This window comes from Eleutherodactylus coqui, chromosome 12 (genome assembly GCF_035609145.1).
Source record: "Eleutherodactylus coqui strain aEleCoq1 chromosome 12, aEleCoq1.hap1, whole genome shotgun sequence".
Lineage (NCBI taxonomy): Eukaryota > Metazoa > Chordata > Amphibia > Anura > Eleutherodactylidae > Eleutherodactylus > Eleutherodactylus coqui.
This window is the reverse complement of record NC_089848.1, coordinates 52117290-52132019: the sequence shown is the minus strand read 5'-3', so window position 1 is coordinate 52132019 and position 14730 is coordinate 52117290. Positions and strand designations below refer to the sequence as shown.

Below are 14730 nucleotides of genomic sequence, written 5' to 3'. Positions count from 1 at the left end.
TCGTGTTTTATATAGGATCCGTTAACGGCTTTTTTTATCATATAGTATATGACTTTTACTCCCTTTTATAGGTTTATCGCCTGTAATATTTTTCTTCATAATCGGTGTTTGATAAAAGGAGATGCAAATCTGTTCCCCTTCATCAAACATCTGCAAACAGTACAGTTAATGCTTTCCTAAACAAAAGACACATTAGCAATTTGTAACAGATAATGACACATTACCGGGAGGCACTACTTGAATAACTCTTACATGCGGTATTCTCATGGCATGTTAACATTCAAACCTCACCTTACGTGACCTAAATCTTCCTGGAATAGGTGCTAGCATTATCATATGAAAGAGGACCTGGAGTTAATAGTATGCTATCAAAAGCATCCAGATGGCGTAAATAATTTGCATAATATAGAGCCTTAGTAGAAACAGATATTGGAAACATCTAACTTTAATTGGCAAAGCGTTCCGTACAAAATGTACTATTTTACTCCCCAAAAAATCTGCACTGAGGTCAAAAGTTTCCAAAACACCACAGAAAGAATGAATGGAAATCAGAAACACTCTACTTTACATCTCCATTTGCATACGTTCTGTTGGCCTTTAAAGTAATAGCATCACTAAATATATGTAGATCATATTCTGGATACATGAACGTGGCTAAAACATCCGTTAGGATTTTCTTGTCTCTTAAAAAGTAGTCAATGTGTGTTTTATTAATCCTTAGGAACAAAAGACGTGGCCCATGAGTGTCAATGCCAGATCTCCATGTCCTTAATATCAGAAATCCATTGAGGCCACTCACATTCCCCAACTTCCAGTTCTGCCCACCATGCACATAGTTGTAACTAGGCTGTTGTAGACGTCCATCAGGCTTCTACTCTGCCTCTATATACCCCATAAGTTCATACAATGGCACATTTTCTTGCATGAAAACGCTCTTACGTACTCCACTGGACCCTGGATGTATGAAGGTATTCTCACTATTACTTCGGGATGAGAATTATCCTGCGCAATGAGGACTGGGTCCAGGGTAACATCATGCCAACAACACCGGCCGGCGTCAACCTAATGCCGGCGCATGCTCTCTGTCATTTTGGCGCAGGGCACTGACAGCGTCACATCTCCAGTTATTTATAAACAGAATGGTTGGCTGGGAGGTGGGACTGCTCAGCCAGCCAGTCACCAGGCATCTGTGTATATTTAGTCTGGTCCCTCCTCTCAGAGTGGCAGTTATACTGCTGCCTGAGTTGGTCTGGTCTGACTTTCTGTTTGAGCTCTCTATTGAAACTCCTGTCTGACACAAGGTTGATTCCTGTCTGAAGACCTTCTGCCTGAAGCGGTAACTCCTGTCTGACACCTGGCTGACTCCTGTCTGAAAAACTTCTGCAAGAAGTGGCATTTGGTCTAGTCAGTGGTTCCTTATCCTTACCTCTATATTAATCAAGATAAGTATGTCTAGTGATTTATCTGGGGTGTGATTAGACCTTATTCCTGTGCATCTGTGATTTTAACATTTATAATCCATCTAACCTTTGTGTCATTCCTTGTTATCATCTAGAGAAAATTGGGGTCATCCCAAGTTCCCGACGTGGGGCCACCCTCATCAAGGCGATCACCCTGCTTATAGGTAGGGCTCTCTTCCCAGTCAGATTTCCCTTTCTCTCTACTTTTGGTGCCATTACATATATTTTGTGTTGTCCATGTTTGTATATTGTGTTTATATCCATACATTTTGGACATTATAGTAACCCCTTCACGACCAATGACGTACTGGTACGTCATGGAGCGTCGGGGTATGTATAAAGAGAGGTTGTGTGGCAACCTCTCTTCATACAGTGCGGGCGTCAGCTGTTTATAACAGCTGACACCCGCGGGCAATAGCCGTGAGCAGCCGCGCGGCTGATCGCGGCTATTAACCATTTAAATGCCGCTGTCAATTCTGACAGCGGCATTTAAATCCCCCGAACTATGTTCGGGGGTCCCGCACGGCCCCCCCGCGGTGAGATCGGGGGAGCTGTGCAGGTGTCATGGCAGCCGGGGGCCTAATGGAAGGCCCCAGGGCTGCCTATCAAGCTATCCCCGTGGGGTGGCTTGATAGACTGCCTGTCAAAAAGCAGTATGACGTAATGCTATAGCATCACGTCATACTGCAGGAGCGATCAAAGTATCGCATGTTAAAATCCCCCAGGGGGACTTCAAAGTAATGTAAAAAAAAAAAATCAATAAAGTTTTTTTTAATTGAAAAAAAAAAAAAACAGTTGTAAAAGTTTAAATCACCCCCCTTTTGCCATATCTATTATTAAAAAATCTAAATAATAAATTAAAAATATGTATTTGGTATCGGCGGGTCCGAACTATCAAAGTAGCACATTATTTTTCCCGCACGTTGAACGTCGTCCGAAAAAAAAAAAGGGAACGCCAGAAATGCACTTTTTTAGTTACCCTGTCTCCCAGAAAAAAACGCAATAAAAAGCGATCAAAAAGTCGTATGTATTCCAAATTGGTACTATAAGAAACTACAGAACATTACGCAAAAAAATGAGACCTTGCTCAACTACGTTGACGGAAAAATAAAAAAGTTATTGCGCGCACAAAATGACGGCAGAAAATAATTGAAAAAAATTTTATGTATTTGAAAAAAAAGAAAAGAGGAGTATAGTAAAAAAAAAAAACTATACAAGTTTGGTATGGTAGTAATCGTACTGACCCATAGAATAAAGTTATCAGGTCATTTTTGTTGCCGTTTGTGCGCCGTAGAAACAAGACGCACTAAAAGATGGCAAAATGTCGTTTTTTTTTTCATTTTACTCCACTTAGAATTTTTAAAACGTTTTTCAGTACATTATATGGTACATTAAATAGCACCATTGAAAAATACAACTCGTCCTGCAAAAAACAAGCCCTCATACAGCGACGTCGATGGATAAATAAAGGAGTTACAATTTCTTTAAAGGGGGGGGGAGGAAAAAACGAAAATGGAAAAAGAAAAAGGGCCGCGTCATTAAGGGGTTAACGCCCATGTAGGCCACCTACGATAAGCCATGCACAGACGTAACAAGAATATTTCCATACATTCCTGTACAACAGTGCATGGAGACTGTGTGGCTTCATACGAAGGAAATTTATAGATTCTAAGCAAGGCTATACAGTTCAGAGAAAGATATTAACTAAACATACAGACCTACATACATGTGCACTGATCACACATGGCTAATTTTTGCTTTGCTTGATGGAGATTTTAATATTAACAATAATTATATTTAGAGTCAAATTAAAGGTTTGGAAATATTTTATATTTTTTCCTAAAGAGCAGTTTATTAAAGACATTTTCAAATATACTGATCATTTGAAATAGGTTTTCGATTAATAAAATCCTCTTTCTATAGTAGGGCGGAGGCTTCTAAAGGACGAATTTATATGATCAGAAACAAAGAAAAAAAGAGAAAAATTACGAGCTTCCTAAAAAGAATTGCAAAAGTATTGATGTCAAATCAAAACTAAGCTACCAATTAGCAGAACTTTGGTTAGGCTGGTCTCACACGGACAGATCTGATTCCAGGAGTACGATGCAGAATCTGGCCCTATCCCTGGGCGGTACCCGCGCGTACTTGTTTGAATCCAGGGGCTCGCCTACGGACATGCGCAGTACAGATCTTTATTTTAAAAACGCTAGTTTTCCCGCGCTGTCGATAGGCGATGACATAAGCACTATGTCGCACGGTTTCCATAGACTTTAATGGAAGCTGTCCATGCAGAATCCACAAGAAAATTGAACATGCTGTGATTTAATTTCCACAAGCGGAAATCGCAAGCGCTCATGTGAGCGGACATGCGAATGTTCTATTTTTTGAATGAACACAGAATACCGCGGATCGTCTGTATGTGTGATTATCATGGATTCTGCAATTCAAACCAGGTCGTGTGAGACCAGCCTTAGACAATATACCATCAGACTGATACTTTGTACACAATTTGCGACTTGCATAAAGGAATGACCTTGGAAATGTCCATTACTACAGTATTTGGGCACTTCTCCCATATGGCACCTCCTGATAAAACCCTTATCTTGAGCAAGGCATCATGTACAGTTGCCCTGTCCGCACTCCTTCTCATGGCACAGAAAATCCTGTAGTATCTAAACTTTATTTTTTGGTCTTAATTAAAAAAAAATAAAATAGTAATCAAGAACGTAGAGAAAAGGGGAGGAAGGGAGGTTCAAGTCCAGGTTTGGGAACTCTTCCTACAATAACCCAAAGGACAGGTCAAGTAGAGAGTATATACAGACAAAGGTGGATTTACGCTAGCGTTTAATCTCCATTATGGCTCTCTATTCCGTTTCTGGAGCATAGAGATGGAATTAAAAGGAAATTAAACAGATCAGTTTTTACCAACAATCATTTCATTGGGGTTTTAAAAAGGAAAACAAATGGAGATCTGTCTGTTTGCTTCTGTTCCGTTAGGTTTCCGTTTTTTAAACAGAACAAATAGCGCAGTCTGCGGTCTAAATAGTGATGAGGAGCGCTGAGCTATGCAAGTAGAGAGAATGAAAAAACAAAAGGGTCCACCACATTGGTTTGTCTTGGGTACCTCGTGCATTCGACATAGCTGTAGTCTCTGCATTATAACCATTATTCCCAATTCCACTGCAGAATTTTCCTGAGTGTGGATGAATATATTTATATATTTATTATATACATACACACAGTATATATATTATATTACTGTCCTTGGATGGGCAGAGAGAGAGAAAAAAAAAAAGCTCGGCAACCGGCGGGTCACATACAAAAATGCTAGAGTCAATGGGGTTTGTTACTCGAATAGAGCTCTCGAATTTTACGAAAAGCTCAGCTCCAATAACGAGGAACCAAGCAGTTTGGTGCTCGCTCATCTCTATTTACTACCCAAAAAGATCCTTGGAGCCGACATGTGAATTTGCAGTCACATGTCCTATCTTTGTTAGATGCGCTACCTCAGCGCGTCTAACAAGCGTTTATGAGAACGGCTCTCCAAGCAGTTTCAACACAGATATGAAAACTTGTGAGAGTTAAAAAGAAGCTGAAACATGTTCTGCTCAGTAACCTTGTGGACCTGTACTTTGATAAGACACTTACTGTAAGTATGTAGATATAGTCAGTAAGGCACACAATCATCCTCCACGTCTAGATAAACTCTTTGACAGGCACAAAACACGTTCTTTTCTCAACAAATAGGATGTTTTACACCTTAAGGGCCCCTTCACACTGGCGAGGGCGATATCAGGCCGTGAACAATTGCTGTTCTTCAATTCCTTGGTTCCCTGTTTTCCAAGGATCATGTGAGCCTTTAAGTTACATAATCCTTCGCTCACTAGTAATATAACGTCTTATATCATATTCCCTGTGTTTATCTGAGTAACTATACCTATTCTACTAACTGGTATCACAAATTGATAGGTTGGGGTAAAGCCTCTGTGACTTATGGTCTTAGTGTCACCGAGTCAATATATGGTCATTACAGAGAATTTAGTGCTGTGAAAAAGTATTTGCCCCTTTCTCAATTTCTGCTATTTAGCATATTTGTCACACTTGAATGTTTCAGATTATGAAACTCCCTTATCCCTGCTTGAACAATTATATTCCCTTTATCAACTTGAGAGAATTCTCTGCCAAAGGTAATTAAAATATCACTTTTAGGCCTCTTTCACACGAGCAACAGTGCTATCGCCGTTACAAATTGCGGTGATATCGCAGCTTTTTGTAGTGTTAGTGATGCGTTTTTGTGAAAAATCACGCATCGCTGCTGTCCGCGCACTTTTATCGCGAGAAGGTTAAACCCTACCCAAAAACTAAGTCCTAGCTGCATTCCATTAAAAAAAGGGAATACTTACCTAGCAGACTCGAGTCCGGGTCCTCTCACTGCTCTCCAGAGTTCCACCAGATGTTCTGCAGTCCTCGGTCGCCTACTTCCAGGATCACTTCCTGGTTGCTGGATTAATTAATTCCACCTCCAGGAAGCGATGGCTCTGATTGGTTTATCCAGCGCTGCTCAGCCAATCAATGGAGTGCTGGATGAACAAATGCGATGGCTGTGATTGGTTCATCCAGCTCTGTGGAGATTGGTTCTTCAGCCACGGCTCAGTCAATCAACAGCTAGCGAATTGTGGAGGCATGATTTATGAACTGTCAATTAATGCCATGCCTCAGCCAATTCATAAATCCTGCTTTCACAACGCGCAGCCAATCAATGCAGCACTAGATGAATCAATCAGAGCCATTGCTTCCTGGAGGTAGGATTTATGAATCCAGCAACCAGCAAGTGATCTTCTGTGGCCGAACAAGGAGCGAGGACCCCACACTGAGCTCCTAAGAGCACTGGGAGAACCCGGACCAAGCCTTTTAGGCAAGTATTACCTTTTTTTTCCCCTTGGAGTGCAGCTACGGCTTAGTTTACAATGTTAAAGTTGCATCGCATTAAAACCGCAATTCCACAGAAATGAAGGCTCCATAGGAAAAACATGGGCTACAAAAAACGGCAAATCGCAGTAATATAGAGCATGCCGCGATTTTATTTATACTTGCAAGATAGCATCAGGGAAAACAGCGCTTATATGAAGGAACCCATTGGAAAGCACGGACTTCACATACATGCGTTTTCTCACTCGATTTTGTCACCCGAGTGAAAGCGGCCTTATAAAGATTGTAAAAACAACAATTAGGAGCTATAAAGAACCTAAATATTCTAATGAGGAGCATTGCCTAATAATCTCTGTAGGGCTCACTACAAAAATGGACCAAAAACTAGGGGCACGAAGATGATACAAATTCACCACCACAAATTCACCACCCAGAGTATATGTGGTTGGAGTTCAATAATCCATCCACTTTTCCCTCTGAGGGCTCTTTAACACAAGCGTATATCGGCCGCGTTTTCACGATGGTTGGTTTCAATGCATCAGTTCAGATGGGCGTATTCTTGATGTGCAAAACATCCAGGCGGCAAAGACGGCACATACGGTGCTCATTGCGGCTGGCCTTTTTTACGCCAACCAGAAAAAATAGTTCTGGAACTATCTTCGTCTGGAATACAGTGGCCGCTGTCATACACTCCTATGGAAGCCTATGACAGCTGCTGGAGAAGGGAGCAGCGTAACTGCTAAACTCCCACCCTCTTCTCTCCCACTCTCCGCCCCTTGCCGGCTGTCTGAAAACGGAAGGGAGCAGGACGGGGCGGGAGCTACTGTGCTAAGGACCCACCTTGTTACCCTCATGAGCAGCTCCCATAGGCTGGAGCAGAGATGGGGAGGGACTAGCTCTGCTAAGCTCCCGCCCCCTCCCCTTGTCGGAAGCCGGCAGAGCTAAACTCCCACCACCCCAGCCGACGGTATCCCGAGGCTGCAGCGTATATGCGCCGCAGCCTCGACCGTCAGAACGGGCGTTAAGACGGGAGTTGCAGCCATAACTTGGTCACAGCTGCATCTTGTTCACGTGATTTTCGGCCGCTCTGTGGCAGTGACACACACGGACAAAAAACTTCACGCCCGTGTGCATGAAGCCTTAGGCAGGTGCAATAACCCCATAGTACCCCTACTATGTCAAGCTGAGGTCTTGTTAATTGTCAATACTCGACATAGAGAGAAAACAAAAAAAAAGTACGAATATAATCCGAAAATTGAGGAGTCCTCACACTAAATAAGTGTGTGATTATTACAACAAACTGTTACCCTAGGCTAACGAGCGCTAAATATGAAATTTCAGGTTTCTACTATTGAAAACCCTCACATTACCTCTGGCTCTTGTCTGATAACCACCCCTATTCATGACTTTTACCAACAGCAGCTAAGTCTATTCACTGCACTCTCGCTAGCAGTTGGCAACTAGTCTAACCCCATGATATCTCCCTTCATACGCATGGGTGTATTTAGGTTATTTAGAGCCCCTGGTTGTTGGTTTTAAATAATCTGAATAAAAGTTATAGATTATCAAACTACCTTTACTATTAGACAAGTTCACCCCAGTAACACAAAATGCAGTTTTTAAATAATGGTTTCATTTATTGAAGGAATATGTGAAAAAGTGATTGCCCCTTAGCTACTAAACCAACCAGTTAACCAAATACAATTGACAATTTGGTTCAGCTTCGCTAGCTTTACCCAAGCATGATCACTGCTAGACCTATGGAATCTATACATCACGTAAATAGTACCCGTCTGGCAATGTGAAGCAGGTTAGAAGGTCTCAAAAAGCCGCACATGATGCCATGTTCTAAAGAGATTCCAATACATTTACTAAATAATGTCAATGCAGTCTAGAAGCCTTGAAAGGTTTACAAAGTAATTGTCAAGTCTTTGGGACTCCAGCAAACCACAGTGAGAGCCATTATCAACAGAAACACATAAAAATGAACTGTTGTGATGAGTTTATTAGCAATTTTTGGAAAATTGAATTTGAGTTAATATGCATATTATACTATATGTATATTACACATGCAGAAGAGAGCTCCGACATCGAAGTTCTCTTCTGCATAGTGTTAGAAACATGTGTTGGACCTCGGAAGAGGTCTGAAACTGGATTGGAAAGGGTTATGGTCAATTCACATGATTCTATCCAAAGCAAGATGCTGAGCAGTAATAGCATCATGGGAGCGTGGCCTGGTAAGTTAGGCGGAATGTTTTTTGAAGACCTGTCCTGTTAAATCTGGCATAAAGCTAACACTGCATTCCACAAAAAGATCATCATACTAAAAGTCAAACGCGCTGGTAATATGATGGTCTGGGGCTGTTTTGCTTCTTCAGGACCTGGATAACTTATTATAACTGATGGAAGCATTAATCTGCTCTGTCAGAAATTACTGAAGGAGAATATCCACCTATCAGTTTGTGACCTAACGTTCAAGTGCAGTTGGGTTATAGAGAAGGACAATCATCTGAAGCACACAAGCAAGTCCACCTGTGAACGGCTGAAAAGAAACAAAATTAAGGTTTTGGAATCACAGAAAGTCCTGACTTGAACCCCATTGAGATGCTGTGGCAAGAAACAAAAGTAGTTCATACCCTCCTATGCAGCCAAATTGAAACAATTCGGCAAAGAAGGGTTGGCCAAAATTCCGTAACAGAGATGTGAAAGACTCATCGTATGTTATTGCAAATGTCTGCAGTTACCACCACTAAGCAGGCTTGGACTGGCTCTCTGTCTGCTCTGCTTGTCGTGGAGTCGGGACAGACAAAAGAGGGAGGAGGGACAGGCTACAGGAGGCCAGGGAATATTGTGAGTACGGCCATACTCAGACGGGTGTATGTTTGATCATGGGTGTCCATATGGAATCTGATGCGAGTTGTGCCCAAGATTGTTCGGCACAACTCATATATGGCCGGCTGAATTTGGCCTAAAAGAGTGTGTGTGGGCTTATTCACATGGTCACGAATATCCAGTGTATTCCATGGACAGCACATGGACGCACAGTAGCCAGTGAGGATACTAGCAAGGGTGACTTTTCACATGGACCAATGGTCCGCGTAGAAGATTGCTGCATGGCCTATGCTCATCCATTTTCACGGACAAGAATAGACTATGCAATATGTGTCCATCTACAGTACAGACCGCATCCAGGTGCTATCCCATGGTCCTGGCTTCCAAATTCTAGGACAGCACACTGCCAAGTGAATAGCCACAAAAGGTACTAAAACATACCACATATTCAAATGTATTCTTTTTTTCTCCTTGTTCTTTGTATGCCTCAATAAAAGGCAACTGTACACCAACCATATGCACTTTTTGATGAAACAGTATACATTTTTTTATTATGGAAGTGCATGTTTTTTTTCTAAAGGCGAACTTGAGTTGGGCAAGCATTAATCCTTACATTCGTATAGGTCTGCCACTGACTTCATCATATGTCTTCGGCCACCCAGATGGAAACCTGGGACAGGGCCAAAAACGTGAACTGCGATTTACACACCCTTTTTTCCCCCAGACACTTCACAACTATCTATGCTGTAAGCTTGGTTCTGGTACAGTGTCTTTGGAGCCACCTTGGTTGTGTTATAGCAATAGTGTAATTTTATTGTATGTATGCTCGAAGCTCAGCTCTGGTATCGTATCTAGTAAGCCTAGTTCTCATCTAGTATCTATGTAATAAGCTCGGATCTGGTACTGTATTTATGCAGTAAGCTTGGCTCTACTTCCACAATGTATAATTCTGCTTCTGCACACGAGCATGAGGCCTAAAAATATACAGGTAATAACTGTAGGGTGGGCCCTAGGTACCCCAGTCCCAAACTGCTGCCAAGGGTGGCACAACCAGTCATTAGCTTAGGGGGCAATTACTTTTTCACATGGGTGATATATAGTAGGGTTTGAATAAATCTTAATCAATAAATTGAGCATTTGAAATCTGCATTTTTTTGCTTACTCGTGTTGTCTTTATCTTATATTAGTTGAATGATCTGAAACATTTAAATGTGAAGAATTAGTAAAAATAGGAGAAATCAGTAATACATTACTATTTCACAGCACTATATACATACAGGGTGAGGCAGAAGTCTGGACACACCCTTTTAACTGGTGCAATAATGAGAAAATTGACTTCCAATGAAAGTATTAACTGGCAGGGAGACTGCATTTTTGGTAGCCCCTTTTAACTCAGTCATATTGAATTCATATTTCACTGGAAGAGAGCCAAAAATGCAATACCTGATAAGGTGTAGAGCAGGCACGATTGCTGCTAAGCAGGCACAATCGCCATAAGCCAACCTTATGGCGATTGTGCCTGCTCTGCACCTTATCAGGTATTGCATTTTTGGGTCTTTTCCAGTGAAATACGTCATATTGAATTCAGCTCAGGTTTTTCAAACAGCAAGTGATTCATGTGATATATTAGTTTTGGCCAGAATTATTATACCAGTTAAATGGGTGTGTCTAAACTTTTGCCTTACCCTGTATACTTCCACATCTTAAAACGGTTTATTACTGCAGTGGGTGGGCAACTGCTGGTTGGAGGATATTTAATTAGTGATAAGTTTAGGGACTTAAGGTCCATTTAAACAAGACGAATGACAGGCAAACAATGCCCGACATTCGTCCCTGTGTGTCCTCGCTCATGTGCTATTGCACGGGAGCTAGTAGTGCTGGCTCGCTCACGGAGTGGCCAGCAGGGAGGTGGGGAGGCTGCAGATTTCTCTCCTCTCGCTCCCCCGCCCCTTTCCAATGACTTAACATAGTGGCCGTTTAGTACTGAGCGGCTGCTATTTATACTGAGCAATAAGCGATCAGCTCATCATCCATCACTCAGTGATGCATAAACGATAACGATGAGTTCATCGCTCAGTGTAAATAGCAGCCGTTCAGTACTGGACGGCCGCTATGTTGTATCACTGGAGAGCAAGGAGAGAAATCTCCTCCAGCCTCCCCACTGTGAGCCAGTGATACTAGCTCCTATGCAGCAGCACGAGAGTGAGTATGTGCGGGGATGAGTGTTGGGCAATGTTTGCCCAACATGAGTGTCCTGTCTGAATGGGCTTTTACGCTGAAAACATGGTGACTGATAGTTAAGGCTATTGCAAGGGCAAGTAGTGTACCCAACAGACACGAACCAAATTTTATGTTTGTCTTCACCTACGCCCTGATACTTGTATGAAATATAGTTAATTTTCTGCTGTGGGAGAATGTCTGACAAACAGAGATCATACAGTGAATAAAAGGGAGCCCAAAACATTTACAATGTGGAGAGAAATGATGCAGAACAACTAGAAAACCACTTTTTAAAATCCTATTTAGGCCACCTGCGCATGAACAGATTTGCATTGCGGAATCCACGGCGAGCGTCCGCACCATAGATCCGCAGCAAATACCGTTCATAGCATGCTATGGGAAAGCGATTCTTCCTACGAGTGGAGGAAAAAAAAAATCGCAGCATGCTTTATCTTTGTGCGGCGTCCACAGGGACAGTTTCCATTGAAGTCAATGGAAGCCGCCTTTCCACAATTGACATCGCAGAGAAGTCGCGGGTACCCATGTCATCACATAGCGACGGCATGGGAAAAATAAACATGTCGAAAAAAATCTGTACTGCCCATTCTCGACGGCGGTCCGCAGTAGAGAGAAGAGAAATGGCAGGTATGCAGGGTTGCCGCCGAGCACAGGGTCAAAATCCGTCACGGGCTCTTGCATGCGCAATCTGACCTGTTTGTGTGCAGGCGGCCTTAAGTTCTGATTCTTCACGAAGCAGTTTGCAATTTCCCAGACTATTAGAAAGCGCTGACAAGACAATTTGTTACTGTAGTTTGAGGTTTGCTGTAGGCGTATTAAGTAAATAATTAGCAAGTTGACTTTCCTTCGTATACTATGGACTAGCAAATCTGTGAACCGGAGGAAACCGTGAGCGATCAAATGATTAATTCCATCATCTCGTACAAGAGCAGATCGTTTTTTATAGGAGTTTTATGTTATTAACTGAATACATTATTTAAGACCTAATTGGTGAGGCTATTATATAAAGCTACATTATGGCAACAATATGAATGAATGCACTAGTTTCAAGAATAGTTCTATCTACAGACACAGAGTCAGATTCCTCTAGCACTGAGTAATAAAGAGCGATGTGACCGCGGTACAAGCTTGGACCATACCTGACATGCTGCTAGGCATTATGGATAGGTGGATCTGTGCATTCTTCTAAGCATCACAATTAACCTGGGGAGAGAAGAAGAACATTGTTACAAAAGCTTCTCTACTGACTTGCATGCAGTCTAACGAACTGCTACATAATTGTTCTCTATGACATTATGTCTGCGGCTTTCTGAAAACATTGCTGCTACATATTATAGATGGAGGCTTACATAATATAATTAAAGTTGTGTTTTCTGGAATCCGCTCGCTGTAAGCAATGCTATTTATGAGTAAGGCTTTTGTTCAGATCTGTGTAACGGAGCCTCCATGGCAGATTCAGTCATTTACAACTCAGCGGAACCCAATGTTTCCCATTATGTCAGTGGAGTCCCCTATGGATCACCACTGGTGTTTGTCATGCTGCGGATCTGGCACAGGATTGTGGCTTTCATTATAAACAGGAGCCACAATGCACATATGAAAATTGGTTTGGACTAGATTTCCTCAGAAATTTTCAGTGCAGGTTCCATCATTTTGGGCAGGAAAAAATAGCCCAGCATGCGGCGCTATTTTCCCATCAACCGACAAACACCAGGGTGGAACACAAACGGACCACAATGTAAGTTTGATGGATGCCATCAATGCCGATGGAGTGATTGATCCAACACTGCATCATGTTTGCCATTTATAATAAACTGCAGGGAGTGGACAAAAATATGGAAACACTGTTTGAAATGCATGTCTTAAGTTACAGGGGATAATAAATCATATAAAACATGTAGAGACAGATTATAAGCGGAGGTAATATGACACAGATGCTGCTGGGCAGATGTGAACATCTGCCTGAGCAACAAGGTTCCACTGGGCAAGGGTTTGAGCTACTCAGCTGCTGTTACCAGCTGGCTCCCAAAACCAACCAGAGCAGCGCAAGAGGTGAAGTAAACACAAATTTGGTGGGAAAGCTCTCAGTCAAGAAGCAGTCAAAAGGGTAGCTCAGTGCTAGTGATTAAAATCCCATGGATTTCGTAAGGTGTTTCCATATTTTTGTCCATGTGCTAATCAGAATTTGTGTATCTAGACCTTGACTAATAGGAACAGGTACACCGTTTTATGATAGAAAACGTAAGACTCATAATTCATGTTTAATAAAAAAGATAAATTAAAGATGCAGGATAACCCATAAGTTACAGGGGAACATTACAGCGCTACCTTGTAATCAGGGACCTGCTTATATTAGACATCGGAAATGGGGAACAAATGATTATGTTAAAGGAATGTCAATCCGTGGATTGTTACATAGTTAAAGGGCTGCTAATAACATCATGTGTCAGCTCGATTCTGCTTTTCTAACTTGATGGGAGTTTTGTAGTGTTTCTGAGAAAAATCAACTACAGCTGTCAACATTTCACCTCAGAAGTGACAACTTGTATTACAGAGCAAGAAGGAAACTTCAGGTTGATTGAGTCGTTTGCGAGGTGAAAAAAATATAGAACAATGCAGAAAGAACACTGCATCAAATTTAAATGACCCCCCAAATGTGTTACAATGTGGCTTACAGGGGTTATCTGAGCTGTGAGATCTCTGTACAACCCCTCCCCCATGCGGTGTATTCCATATCCGCGGGGAAATCTAATACGCCACAAAAAAATACAATAAAATGTGCCAAAACAGGCACAATATAGCCTTTTACTGCGCAGGCTGACGCATGTGTTTCTTCGCATACGCCCGTGTGAAGCTAAACTTAAAACAGATGAAAAGTATGCTATGTGAAAACAACTTTAGGGCTTATTCACACAAGTGATATTCTCACGCAAGTTTGTGTGATGTGATGTGCAAAATACTCATGCCAATTTGAAATCCATTCTTTTGAACGGACTTCTTCCCCGGAATCGCTGCATGCTCTATTTTTCGGTGCTCCTTCAGGAACGCCTCGCTCATTGTTTTCAATGGGACTTTAAAAGACATTGCATGGCACGGGCACACTATGCGATGTCTAGATGTCTATGTGAGGTTTCCCATAAAAACAATGGGAAGTACTTGCGATACTTCAACGTAAGTTGGTAAGTGTGGTATTGGGATGAGTCTCATATTGGGATAGGGTCACATGAGCGATGTTTAAAAAAATTTTTGCCCTCATCACACCGCAATACGA

At 41.9% G+C, this 14730-nt stretch overlaps 1 protein-coding gene across 6 annotated transcripts in view; it reads right to left on the bottom strand.

The window, feature by feature from the left end:
* Positions 1-14730, bottom strand: part of THRB (thyroid hormone receptor beta) — a 292504-nt gene that overhangs the window by 57888 nt on the left and 219886 nt on the right. For all 6 annotated transcript variants that reach the window (XM_066584928.1, XM_066584927.1, XM_066584922.1 and 3 more), the window contains one exon: positions 12599-12662. In XM_066584928.1, the coding sequence (XP_066441025.1) occupies positions 12599-12617 (19 nt within the window). In that variant the 5' untranslated portion in view covers positions 12618-12662. The remainder of the gene's footprint in view (positions 1-12598; positions 12663-14730) is intronic.